We start from the raw sequence: 13,256 nt of genomic DNA, 5'->3' as shown, positions 1-13,256 counted from the left end.
GAGCACAAAAAGATCACAGAGCTCTACAAACAAAATCGAGTTGAGTCACATTTTGGATCAGACCCACCAAACCAGACACAAGAGAGAGAGAGGGAGCAGTAGCACGACGATACTCATTACATAGAGAGAGAATCTTGTCTTTTTAACCGAGACAGTCTGTTTAAAAAACAAAGGGGTAAGAGAATCCTCGCACGAAAAGATCCTTTTCCTCATCAATGATAAACCAAGAGGAATACAAATTTAGGTGATACATGTTATCGATACGCTATGTCCAACGTGTTTGATGTCCTTTAAACTGATCAGTGCCGCTTGTTTAATCTCATCTCTGGCGTCTCTGGAGAATCCGAATACAAACCAGTTGCCCTGTCGAAAAAAGAATTTTATTACAAATTCATTACAAAGGTTTGGCAAAAATTCTCTACGGCGTGAAGCACTCAGTTCTTTAATCTAAACTTTGAGTACTTTGGAATAACTTCAGCTAGTTTTCAGTGCCAAAGTAGCATACAATCCTGTTCAGTCCGTTAAGTTAGATTATGTAGAAATAACAAGATAGTTGAAAAGCTTATGTACCTATCATAACACAAGTACGCATCACCAATTTGTCCTGCAACCTTGTTTCGTACTTTCCTCACACATATCTGAACATACAACAAACAGTTAGGAACTTAACACAATTAGAAGGCAATATATTGATATACATTACAGATGAAGATGAAGGGATTGGTACCCACTTGCACTAGATCAAGAGGTCCAGCTTTTTCATCGCGGTTTCTGTGAATTACTATACCATTGTCACATTTGTTTATAAAATGTGCGCTGCCACTAATATCGTAAAGGTTCGGTGCACTGCCATCCCATTGTTGCAACTGTTTTGGATGAGCGACAAACCAGACATGGCAGGAGTGGTGTTGGGAAAAGCGTTTGATCTTTGTAAGCATCTGGCTAACATACTCTGTCTCCGTCCTATCAAAACAAATATAATTCTATCATGTTTCAGAAAGGAAAGAATGTAAAACCAATTGAAGTGAAAACATTTTCATCACTCACTGGCGTGTAGTACGTTGATGGTCGAGCTCATTGTAAGGATCTATAACAAGTCCTCGAATCCCATAACGAAGAACAGCCGCTTTTGCACGTTCCAGAACCCATTCAATATTTGGAAGTGAATCCATCTCACATCTGATTAGTCATGAGAACCCAAACACCAAAATATTACCATATCATGTCCAAGTTATGCAACTTCCACGTCTTTAGGTAGTTATTTGTACCAGCGGAGTGTCGAGTTCAATTAAAGCTGGATATTTTACCTTATGAGAGAGAAGGTGTCATTCAACCACTCTTTCCCTTCCTCCAACTCCTCAACGTTCATCCGTTGGACAGCTCTTCCATAACTGTTGAGAAAAAAGGAGAAACATACACACCACTTTCAAGAAAGAACAAAGTCAAGTACAAGTTCAGACATTACAAGAGCAGCAGTTCTTGGCTTCAATCAGATTATGTGGGTCTTTTCAAAGAAAAGAGGCTTACTTTGCATCAAAGAATGGTTTCTGTACATGTTTTTCCAAAAGTTTCCTGCCATGATCTCGTACCTGGAAGCAGCGCGAACAAGAACAATCAGGTAAAGCTACTATAAAGCAGTTTTCCCATTCAAGGAAAAGGTCAGAAACACACCTTATTCTCCATTGAACAGAGAGCAAATTTCCAGCCAACACTATGATTAAGATTGCATAACAGAGCATCAATCCATTCACTCTTTCCAGAATTAGGAACCCCTGTAACAACAGTCAACTCTCCTGGCACAACCTGATCAAGAGCAAATTTAATATATAACATTAGTTGATGAGCCTACAACAATATCAAATAAATAACATGACTTCAAAGCTTACACTATAGAAGTTGTCCAAAGTTTTCCACCCCGTTGAAACACCATACTCGTATCCATGTGTTCGATGATAGAATGCATCAATTTCATCAAAGAAATCTTTGAAAGCGAATAATCCTTGAATAGGGTATGGCTCAGCATTTAGAATAGCTTCCTTGACTAAATGAGGTCCCTCAGACATTAGCAGCTACGAAAATCATCCAGGTAAGGAATCATTGTGGTCATTTAAACCAAAGTAGCCACAAAGGCAAATTCATAAAATTTACATAAATCTATCTGACCTCGTTTGCATCTTTAAAATGTTCCTCCTCATTTTTCTTCGGCCATATGACACGCCAACATCTTTCTTTCCCCAAACGCCGTGCAAGTTCTTCCCCCAGAGCTTGACCAGGTCCATCTCCATCAGTAGCAATAACAATTCGAGACGCCTACGAATAAAAAAAACTTAAGATTAGCATTCAAACAGTCACACATAAAACTAAATAATCAGTTATCACATACCTTTTTTAGATAGTCATTGCAATTCCATAGGAACTTATACTTCGTGTCCTAACTTCACAGAACAGTAAAATGCTTAAGGAATCAAATAAGAGAGAATGTTTAAAAGAGATGTAAAGTATGAAACCTAGAAGACCAGGCAAACCTTTTCAGGTGGGGTTTCTTTTGAAGAAACCGACGCTGGAGCTCCATCAGGAACCGACACGCAATTGCGAAAACCAGCCTCTTCCATTGCAAGTTTATCTATTTCCCCTTCAACCTAAAGTTTAATTTTGCCCAAAAAATTAAATACTGCTCTTCAGTTCACAGTTCATATGATCATTAAAGGAGATAACTGCATACATACTATAATGATTTCAGATGCTTTTTCTATGTCATCAAGCCCATAAAAGATCCTCCGTGTATCCCTTTCCTGAAAGAAAGTCAAAGAAAAAAGCATGTAAGAGAACAGTCGTAATCAGCAAGCTCAAGAGAGTTTTTCATGTATGCTATTGAGAAGGGAATTTGTCTGACGTGAACCTGAAAGAACTTCTTAGTTAGATACCGGTACTTGCAACTCACAAGCTCCCCTCTTTGCCAATACGTAAAAGCAATCACAATCTGCCGCATCAAATTTAGCAGGAAATTAGAGGTACGAAACAACAGATTCAGACACACAAGACCAGAACCAAGCATGCTCCATAAGATAAGAATGTAACAGCTCCTTTAAAATCCTAAGACAGAAATAAATCTTGAAAAATAACCATTCAGAAGAATACTCGTAAGGTACCTGATCACCTATTCTTTTCTGCATAACCCGATTTCTCTCAAGCGTTTTCCCTGAAATCGCTCTTGCAGCGAAATACTCCTGAATCTGAAGCATAACCAAGAATACAATAATAAAATCAAACTCATATAACAACAAGGAAACGAAGAGTTCAGTAGACACAGAAGAAAGAATAAGAATAAGCATGTCAAAAGAGGCATGTAAAAGAAGACAAGCACCTCATCACAGAGAGGTTCGAGCTCTAAACTCTCCACCGTAACTTTTTTTTCAACCTTCTCTTTTGGCTCAGCAAATGGCAACCTACCATCCGCCTGCAAACAGGAATGAGGATAAGTTAAAAAATAATCAATTATTACTTTATAAAATGTTGGTCGTACTTATATACTTAACCATCGCAGCTCACCTTTACTCCCCCTTTTAACCCACATTTCCCCCGAAAGCAGTTCCATGTAGCTGACGATCTACAAAGTCATGATTAACTACAGTCTCATGCAAACCAAGTTCAAAACCCAAAAACTTATTTTATGAGATATCAAGATAGCATACCCATCCGAGGCAATGAAAAGTGACAAGCTTTTCTCTAAAGAGTCTCCACCTCCACACTGATGTACCCACAACAACAGTCGACAATCTAAATTAGCCTTTTTTTCAAATACTCAACAAGAATCCAACAAGAAAGAGCAAACATCTATGAAAGGCAACATTCACATAGTACTCAATTTATGACTAATAAAATAGGGATATGAGAAAGACTCTAAAAGGGATACCGTTGGACATATCAAGCCACTATATTGTCCTGGAGGACAGTTTTGAGCATCAATTCCTTGTTCCGCCAATTTACGCCTCAAAGTAACTAATTTAGATGAAACACCCCTCTTGTCTGCTTCTTCTTCAGGATCAACTACAAAGCAGAAAAATGCTGGGATTATTAGAGCTTGTTGTATTGTATTGCAAGCAGCTAATAAACTAAATTGCATACACATGGAAACACAAGAGGACTCAATTACAAGAAGCATGAAACTGCAAAAGGGGAGCAATAAGAACAGAACCAGAATCCTATACGGCTTAAAATGAAACCTCAAATGTCCATAATTCCAAAGACATACAGAAATCGGAAGAGAGCAACACATACCAGGAGTTGGGACTCTGGAGATTGAAGTGTAAGATGATAAACCATTGGTCCTTTGGTGAAAAGGGCTGTTTTTGGACACGGGTCTCGAGGCCAAAACCGGACGAATTCGTCTAGAGACGGAAGAGAGTTGCCTACCAGGAGAATAAGAAGGAGAAGGCGAAGAAGAAGAAGAAGAGGATACGGCAAAAGAAGGAAGAAGGCAAAACTCGAGGAATTGCTTGGAACCCATGAGTACAGACATCGAGCAAGAGAGTTTCCGCAGGTGGGCTTGTGGTAGACGAAGCAAAAATCGCATCTCGAAGTATTGATTGAGTGAAAAAAAATCTTCAGCTATTCATAGTGGTTGCCTCAAGGGTTTTAGGGGTTCTTCTTCTGCTTCTTTCCCTCCTCTGTCTCTGTGTCATATGGAGGAGGTAGAAGAAGAGAAGAAGAAGATTTTGATTTCTGCTCTCTTTTGATGTAAATGGGCTTTCTATTAAAAAGGCCCATTAATTGTTACTTCAAGCCTGTTGCATTTATTTCGACCCATTTTAATGAAAAAAAAAAGACTTGGCGACAAAGTCAAAGCGAGTGTGACACGTGGAAAAAGGGAGCGCGTGTTAAAGTTTGGGCCTGGCCCATGTGTAATTAGTGGGGTTATAGATACTTGGCGGCAAAGTCAAAGAGGCAGCAACGTGGAACTTACCAATCTCAACTTTAGCCGCTAAAAACGTAGCTCGCGCTTTTACCGAGTCAATCGCACCACCGGAAAATATAAAAAACGCTAAAATAATACGATAAATATATCTCAATTTACTTTTCTTAATTGCTTTAGAGATCACAATAATAAATTAGTATCATTTATTAAAAAAAAAATTATCGTCGGAAACACAAATTAATTCAGTGAAGATAGACTAATTGGTGACATGCTAAAGCATAAAATGAGATTTCAATTTTGGTAGAACAACTGAGTTGCGCAAGACCACATCGTATTTTGGGTTTTGGCTTGAGTTGTTTTTTCTTTTCTTTTAAGTAATGGGTTGATAAAATGAAGAGATTTGTTCATCCATCGAATTAGTCCGGCTAGACCCAATATTGCCAAAGTGAATAAAAGCCTAAAAAGTCAATCATTTTCTCTCTTTTACTAGACATCTATTTAGTGATTTTCACTATATAAAATTAACATAACCAACAGCTTATTTTTCACTAGTTTTAGAAGATAAAAATAGCACTATATACAAAATATAACATTTAAATGTTGCTGAACGAATTAATTTTAAAATATGTTTTTGTGAATTTAAGCTATTATATATAAGTTATGAGAATGAACCAAATGTGTTTTGTGGTGTATGCTTTCGTAGAAAGTTGTTTGAACGAATTTTAAATTGTATGAGCTGAGTAGACTGGTTGGTAAGATAGGCTTCAAAGTTTCGAGTTTATATAACTAGGGCCGCAAGTGTAATTACAGCGGTTACTCCTAAATCCTACAATATAATAATTTCTTGAATTGAGTGTTTAAGAAAACAATTTAGAAAAAAAAACAAGGCCTAATACTAAGGAGGTGGTTACGCTAATTCTAAACCCACTATAACCCCTCCTTAATCTTCGCCAAAACCTTAACTTCTCTCTCTCTCATTTATATATTTCCGTGACGGTTAAGTCAGTGTAGTTACAAACTAATTACAACCTCAAGTCTTACTTCACTTCAAGAAAACAAAAGACAGAATCTTTGATCCTCTCATATCATATATCTTCTCTTGTCCCTTTCCTTTGTTTTCTGCGTTTACTACACTAAGCTTAATTAGTTAAAGCTAATTAAGTCTTCTTAATTACTCATTTATCCAAAACTTCCCCATCAGTAACTGCTCCTGATTGCTTCACATTCTTTATTTGCTAAAACACCATATTCATCATCCCTTTCGTCTCTAATGGATTGCTTAAGCTACTTCTCCCCCACCTCAGATATAATCCAGCTTCAGGATTGTTTTGTCCCTGAAACAGATACCTTCTTCTTTCAAGCACAGCCGCAACATCAACTGCATCAGCCATTGCATCTCGAAGAAGCTCTTTCACCGCCTCTCTGCGAGTTCAGTCACTTTTACGAGCCGTTTCTTCCTCCACAAGACATCTTTCTCCCTAGTCCTAAAACCGAAGTCTTCAACGAGTCACAGGACTTAGATGCCTTCTTCCCCACGCCAAAACACCAAAAGCTCATTAACTCCAGCTTTCATTTCAACACTAACGAACCTTTGTTTCCGCCTAATCCTAATATCTTGGATTCCTACATCACCGAGACTTCAAACTTTTCCGAGTTTCTTGTTCCTGACTTCTCTCCGGCATTCAAAGTGGGGTGGAGTGACAAAGGTGATACCAAGAAACCGGAGCTTTCTGCTCAGAGCATCGCAGCAAGAAAGAGGAGAAGAAGAATCACAGAGAAGACTCATGAGCTCGGAAAACTAATCCCTGGAAGCCAGAAACACAACACTGCCGAAATGTTCCACGCCGCAGCTAAATATGTCAAGTTCTTGCAGGCTCAAATTGAGATTCTTCAACTAAACCAGACCAATATGCAGGTATAAAGATAAACCATGAATCCAAATTAATCTCCACCGAATCTATCAATTTTATAACTTATGCAACATTTGTTATAATTTTGCAGACTCGGGAGAGTTCAAAGGTGGGAAGAGAAATGCAGTTTTTGCTTGCTTCTCAAGAAATTCAAGAATAGCTATCGACAGAAGAAGTGTGTGTGGTTCCAAGGGAAATGGTTCAAGTCCTAAAAGCCAAAGAATGCATCTTGAGAAACCCTAGGATTTCTCGAGACCTAAATAAGTTGTTGTGAACAGATCTGATGAACTAGCTTCGAGATTTTATCCAGAGGCTCGAATGTCCAAATTCTTAACTTGCCTGGTTGTGTCTGTTTCTAATTTGTTTCTTGAAGTAGTTTCTACATTAGCGGTAGAGCTTAACCATTGGTTAATTGTCGTCCTCTTAACTAATGTAAATCCGTTTGCTTTTATCCAAAAGTGTTATGTTATATCAAATCCACAAAGACTTTACTGTGACTCACACATCATATCACTCATCCCTCTTGATTTTGATATGTGAAAAAAATTAACGGTTTGAAACCAAATTTTACAGTTTTGGTCTTTACGGACTAAGATGTCCAGCTTTTATAGTTTTGGTGTTTTAGTGTACCAGCGGGGAAACAACTATATAACTTCTCGATTATAATCTAAATTTCATATTTAAACAAACAAAAATTACTATATACCATTGTCAGTTATCACATTGGTTTATAGAATGTGCGCTGCCACTAATATCTATCTTAAAGGTTCGGTGTACTGCCGTCCCATTGTTAAAGAAATGAAGTGCATGACTTCAACTCTTACACCCCGTTGAAAACACCGTACTTTTGTCCATGTATTCTATGATTAGAAGGCATCATGTCTCTTCAAATCCTTCTATGGAATAGGGTATGGCTCAGCATTTAGAACAGCTTCCTTGAGTACATGAGGTCCCATATACATAAGCACCTGATAAAACAAATCATCCAAGAAAAAAACTCATTGTTTGGTCATTTAAACAAAAGTAACCACGAAAAGCAATTTCATAAAATATAATCTGACCTCGTTTGCATCTTTGAAATGTTTATCCTCATCACTTTTCTTCGGCCACTTGACACGCCAACATCTTTCTTTCCTCAAACGCCGCGCAAGTTCTTCGGCCAGACAGTGACCAGCTACATCTCCATCAGTAGCAATAACAATCCGAGACGCCTACGAATAGAGAAATCATTTGAGATGTATGTATATACCAATAATATCACATCAAACCAGAAAAAACAAAATTATCACAAACCTTTTTCAAACAGTCATTGCAATTCCATAGATACTTAAAGCTCTTGTCCTAGCATCACAGAAACAGTAAAATGATTAAGGAACCAAATAAGAGAGAATGGAAAGAAAAGAAAAAAAAAGAATGAAACTTAGAACAAGACCAAGGCAAACCTTGGATTCAGGTGGGACTGGCTTTGAAGAAACAGAATCTGGAGCTCCATCAGGAACAGAGACACAATTGAGAAAACCAGCCTCTTCCATTGCAAGTTTATCTGGTTCCCCTTCAACCTATATAATATTCAAAATTTCACAGTTAAGTTCGTCGATCGATCATATGATCATCATGTATATATATATAAAGGAGATAAATCGTACGGCAGAAAAGACATACTATAATGATTTCAGATGCTTGTTCTATGTCATTAACCCCATACAAGATCCTCCGTGCTGCCCGTGTTTTCCTTTCCTGAAGTAAAGTCAAAAAAGTAAAAAAAGAAAGCATGTGAGAGTTGTTCATATGCATGTAATGCTATTGCTAGCTAATATATTAAGAGAAAAGAATTTGTGTGACGTGAACCTGACTGAACTTCCTAGTTAGATACCACCGGTACTTGCAAGTCACAAGCTCCTCTCTTTCCCAATACGTATAAGCAATCACAATCTGCCAACGTAGCAAGAAATTAGAGGTAAGAAAGAAAGTAAATATATAATAACAGAGTACGCCCTAGCTAGACACACACGTTACGGGACCAGAACCAATCATATATGCTCCTTAAGACAAAAATCTAACTAATTGCAATGAGTGCCAAGTCAATCTAACGACCTTTGGGAAGAATAAGATCGTAAGGGTACGTACGTACCTCACCACCTATGATTTTCTGCATAACCCGATTTCTCTCGAGTGTTTTCTCTGAAATCGACCTTCCAGCGAAATACTCTTTAACCTGAAGCATATTGAAGAAATTAATCAAAACTCATATTATTATAACTACAAAATAAATGAAGAATTCTCAAAAGAAGACAACAAACCTCATCACAGAGCGGTTTTAGGTCTAAACTCTCCACCGTAACTTTTTCTTCAACCTTGGCAATTGGATCGGCAGATACCAATTAACCGAGTCAATCGCAAGAAGTAAACAAAACCCCCCCGGCAAATTCGCAAAACATGAAAACAATTTCTTTAATTAGGAGGAGGCAACAGAAGAATACGGCAAAAAAGAAAGTAGTTGAAGCTCTCTGATAACGAAAGCGTACCTGATGAACTCATAGTTTTAGAATGTGAATTTGAGATTAGGTGTTCTTAATAGTTTTAGATCTTCAATTTGGTGATGGGAGGAGATGCAGAGAATTTCAGTATCTCTGTTTAGGGTTGCTTTGGGAAACTATACACCTGTATTTATATGACAATATTTCCTTTTTATTTTGTTCTTTGTGTCCTCATCAAATTGGTAATTATTAATCAAGGAATTTTAGAGAGTTTTATGGAATTTAGGAAATTTTAGATGTTTGTGAGATTTAAGTGAGTTTTTTTTTAAATAATTTGGTGAAATTGTAGATTTTTTTTTTTTTATTTTAAGAAGAAGGAAAAGTTACTTTGTGATTAATTTAGTGAGATTAAAGGAAAAATTTTGGGTGCTTATGGAAGAGATTTATAGAACATTAATAATAATAATAATAATAATTTGGGTTTACTCCTAATAAGAGAAGGAAAGCTTTAAATGTTTACTTGCACTAATCATGTTTATCCACATCTTCTAGTATCCATAAATCAAAACTGTGGAAATCAGCAAAAGGGTGTCTTGCAATGGAAGCTAATTTGCTTTTCTGTTCTATATATCCATATTGATTCACTCTCCCAACACACAACCCTCTCATGTCTAACATCAAAACACACAATCATTGGATTCTTATCTCCATGAAAATTCTCCTCCTCAAATGTTATAACCTCGTGCACTAGAAAATCATGTTGCTCTGTCTAATGTTTTGAACTGATCATCAACAGGAACGTATCCCAAAGGATGTGCGTAGCCCTGGTAAGTAAGTGAATTTCCCCGTGATAGAGTTACATACAATGAACGGATTACCTGCCGCAATCCCAATGAAGCCATGGAGTTCTTCTTGGAGTTCTTGTTCCTGGAAGTTTTGGTGATTGAAAAGTGATTGAGAAGTCTTGTGTTTTTGCCCAGCTTAATTCCTATCTTCTTGGAGTTCTTGTTCCTGCAGCAAGCGTACCTGTGAAAAAACCAAAAATCCATTTCCACTGTTGGAGTTTGAATTGGTTGTTAAACAAGTCGTTGAGTCTGAGTCTTAAGAAGTTTAGTAGTGAAGTCGTGAGCTTAGTAGTGGAGTCGTGAAGATTGAGTTAGTGGAGTCTGTTTCCTATTTTCTAGCTTGCTATCGTTGTTATTTGCTTCATATAAGGCTATTTAAGCAATCGTTGTTAACTTAATGAAGTATCACTTTCAGTTTAGTTTTCACATTTGGTATCAGAGCATTGTGAAAGAGAGTAGTTGCGTGAGAGAGTGATTTAGAGAAAAGAGAAAGAAAAAAGAGAGAAAGAAAACAGAGAGATGTTGACATCATCCGAGAAGTTTGTGCAGCCGGCGATTCCCAGATTTGATGGTTACTATGATTTCTGGTCGATGACGATGGAGAACTTTCTCAGGAGCAGAGAACTATGGAGTCTGGTGGAGGATGGAATCCCGATGGCAAGCGTTGGAACAACACCAACTCGTGAAGCACAGAGAAAAGTGGTTGATGAGGCCAAGCTGAAGGATTTGAAGGTCAAGAACTTTCTGTTTCAAGCCATCGATAGGGAAATCCTGGAAACAATTCTTGACAAGAGCACCTCTAGAGCGATTTGGGAGTCAATGAGAAAGAAGTATCAAGGGTCCACCAAGGTTAGGAGAGCACAACTTCAGGCCTTAAGAAAGGACTTTGAGCTTTTTTCCATGAAAGAGGGAGAAAAAGTTGATAGTTTTCTCGGAAGAACACTAACGGTGGTGAACAAGATGAAAAGCAATGGAGAGATCATGGAGCAGAGTACCATTGTGAGCAAGATACTCAAATCTCTAATCCCAAAATTCAACTATGTGGTTTGCTCAATTGAGGAGTCAAATGATTTGGGCACATTGAGTGTTGATGAACTGCACGAGAGTTTGTTGGTTCATGAAGGACGAATCTGGGGAAAACATGAAGAAGAGCAGGCCTGAAAGTCTCCTATGACGAGAGGACCGGAAGAGGTCGTGGAGGTATCAGGGGAGGTCGTGGCAGAGGACGCGGAAGAGCTTTCATGAATAAGGCATTGGTGGAGTGCTTTAAATGTCATAAGCTTGGACATTTTCAGTATGAATGTCCAGAATGGGAGAAAAAGGTGAATTACGCAGAGCTAGAAGCAGATGAAGAGGTGTTACTAATGGCTTATGTGGAGTCGAACAAAACCAATCGTGAAGACGTGTGGTTCCTTGATTCAGGTTGCAGCAACCACATGACGGGGAACAAGGAGTGGTTTTGCAACCTCGAAAGTGATCTTAACAAAACTGTGAAGCTTGGGAATGACATGACGCTGTCGGTGGTGGCAAAAGGGAGCGTAAGAGTGCAAGTTAATGGCTTTACTCAGATTATATCTGATGTCTATTATGTACCTGAGCTTAGAAATAACCTTCTAAGCATGGGCCAACTTCAAGAAAAGGGTTTGGCAATTCTCATTCAAGATGGAGCCTGCAAAGTATACCATCCCGATAAAGGAATAATTATGCAGACAAGCATGAGTGGAAATAGGATGTTCTACCTTCTCGTAGCCAAAGCAACAAAGAACTCCATGTGTCTGCAAGTTGAGGAGGTAATGGAGAAAGAGGCTCACTTATGGTATTATAGGTTTGGGCATCTTAATCATGATGGTATCAAGATGCTTACTCATAAGAACATGGTGGTTGGTCTCCCTCCCTCGAAGACTACTAAGGAGAAATGTCAAACCTGCATTGTTGGGAAGCAACATCGAAGTACACTGCCAAAGAAGAGTCTCTGGAGAGCGTCAAAACCATTTCAGCTCATACACTCAGACATTTGCGGTCCTATCACACCAGCCTCAGACAGTGATAAGCGGTATATTCTAAGTTTTATTGATGTTTTCTCACGTAAAACTTGGATTTACTTCTTACTTGAGAAATCAGAAGCGTTTACGGTGTTTAAGAATTTTAAAGTCAGTGTGGAGAAAGAGATTGGAGCAGTTGTGGCTGGTTTGAGAACTGATCGTTGTGGATAGTTCAATTTGATTGAATTTGCAGGTTTTTGTAAGACACAAGGCATGAATAGACAGTTAACTGCTGCCTACATGCCTCAACAAAACGGTGTAGAGGAGAGGAAGAACAGAACAATCATGAATGCAATACGCTCATTGTTGAGTGAGAGAGAAGTTTCGAAACAGTTCAAGTCAGAAGCTGTAAGGTGGAGTGTACACATCCAAAATCACAGTCCAACTGCTGCACTCGATGACATAACTCCGGAGGAAGCATGGAGTGGGACAAAACCACGAGTAGACTATTTCCGAGTTTTTGGATGCATTGCACATGTACATGTGCCAGATCAGAGACGGAGCAAACTGGATGACAAGAGTAAGAAATGTGTCTTTCTGGGAGTTAGTGATGAGTCAAAGGCATGGAAATTGTATGATCCGGTTACTAAGAAGATTATGGTGAGTAAATATGTTATCTTTGAGGAAGAAAAAGGCTGGGAGTGGAATATATCTCAAGAGGAGGCTACAAAAGACACTTTAGAGTGTGAAGATGAAACAGATCAACAAGAAGAAGAAGTGAATGGAGTTGATAGAGCTAGTCCAATTGCTGCATCACCAGTTGCACAAGCCAGTCTGCAGCCAACTCCACAACCAACTGTTCGAGCCAGTATGCGGGAGAGAAGAACACCAACCTGTCTAGCAGATTATGAAGTCGGAGGCAGTGCAATTGATGCAGAAGAAGAAGACCTGGAAGCCTAAATGATGATGTTGAAGGCTGCAGAGGATGATACGATTCGGTTTGAAGATGCTGACAAACAGAAAATTTGGAGAGAAGCAATGATGACCGAGATAGAATCGATCAAAAAAAAATCAGACTTGGGAGCTCATGGTGTTACCTGTAGGGGTGAAACTAGTTGGGGTTAAGT

The 13,256-nt window shown here is 38.5% G+C and overlaps 2 protein-coding genes and 1 pseudogene across 2 annotated transcripts; 1 reads left to right on the top strand and 2 right to left on the bottom strand.

Annotated features, from left to right (window-relative positions):
• On the bottom strand, window positions 1–4,711 carry LOC104741673 (twinkle homolog protein, chloroplastic/mitochondrial-like). Its single transcript, XM_010462573.2, has 19 exons — window positions 4,279–4,711; window positions 3,914–4,047; window positions 3,693–3,748; window positions 3,550–3,607; window positions 3,365–3,457; window positions 3,150–3,233; window positions 2,900–2,980; window positions 2,727–2,792; window positions 2,526–2,639; window positions 2,384–2,431; window positions 2,164–2,310; window positions 1,887–2,069; window positions 1,672–1,803; window positions 1,528–1,589; window positions 1,308–1,391; window positions 1,048–1,179; window positions 732–963; window positions 571–638; window positions 1–363 (listed from the first exon to the last, which is right to left on the bottom strand). The coding sequence occupies exons 1-19, from the start codon at window positions 4,571–4,573 to the stop codon at window positions 300–302; spliced, it is 2,133 nt and encodes a 710-aa protein (XP_010460875.1). The 5' UTR covers window positions 4,574–4,711; the 3' UTR covers window positions 1–299.
• On the top strand, window positions 6,186–7,117 carry LOC104743654 (annotated as a pseudogene).
• LOC104743653 (primase homolog protein-like) lies at window positions 7,463–9,203 on the bottom strand (the record flags this gene model as incomplete). Its single annotated transcript, XM_010464707.1, has 8 exons — window positions 7,463–7,793; window positions 7,887–8,036; window positions 8,119–8,166; window positions 8,268–8,384; window positions 8,488–8,562; window positions 8,674–8,757; window positions 8,957–9,040; window positions 9,126–9,203. Coding segments are annotated over 8 exons (708 nt in total), but the record flags the coding sequence as incomplete, so codon positions are not given.

This window comes from Camelina sativa, chromosome 14 (assembly GCF_000633955.1).
Source record: "Camelina sativa cultivar DH55 chromosome 14, Cs, whole genome shotgun sequence".
Lineage (NCBI taxonomy): Eukaryota > Viridiplantae > Streptophyta > Magnoliopsida > Brassicales > Brassicaceae > Camelina > Camelina sativa.
The sequence above is the reverse complement of the archived record's forward strand: the minus strand, read 5'-3'. Positions and strand labels throughout refer to the sequence as shown.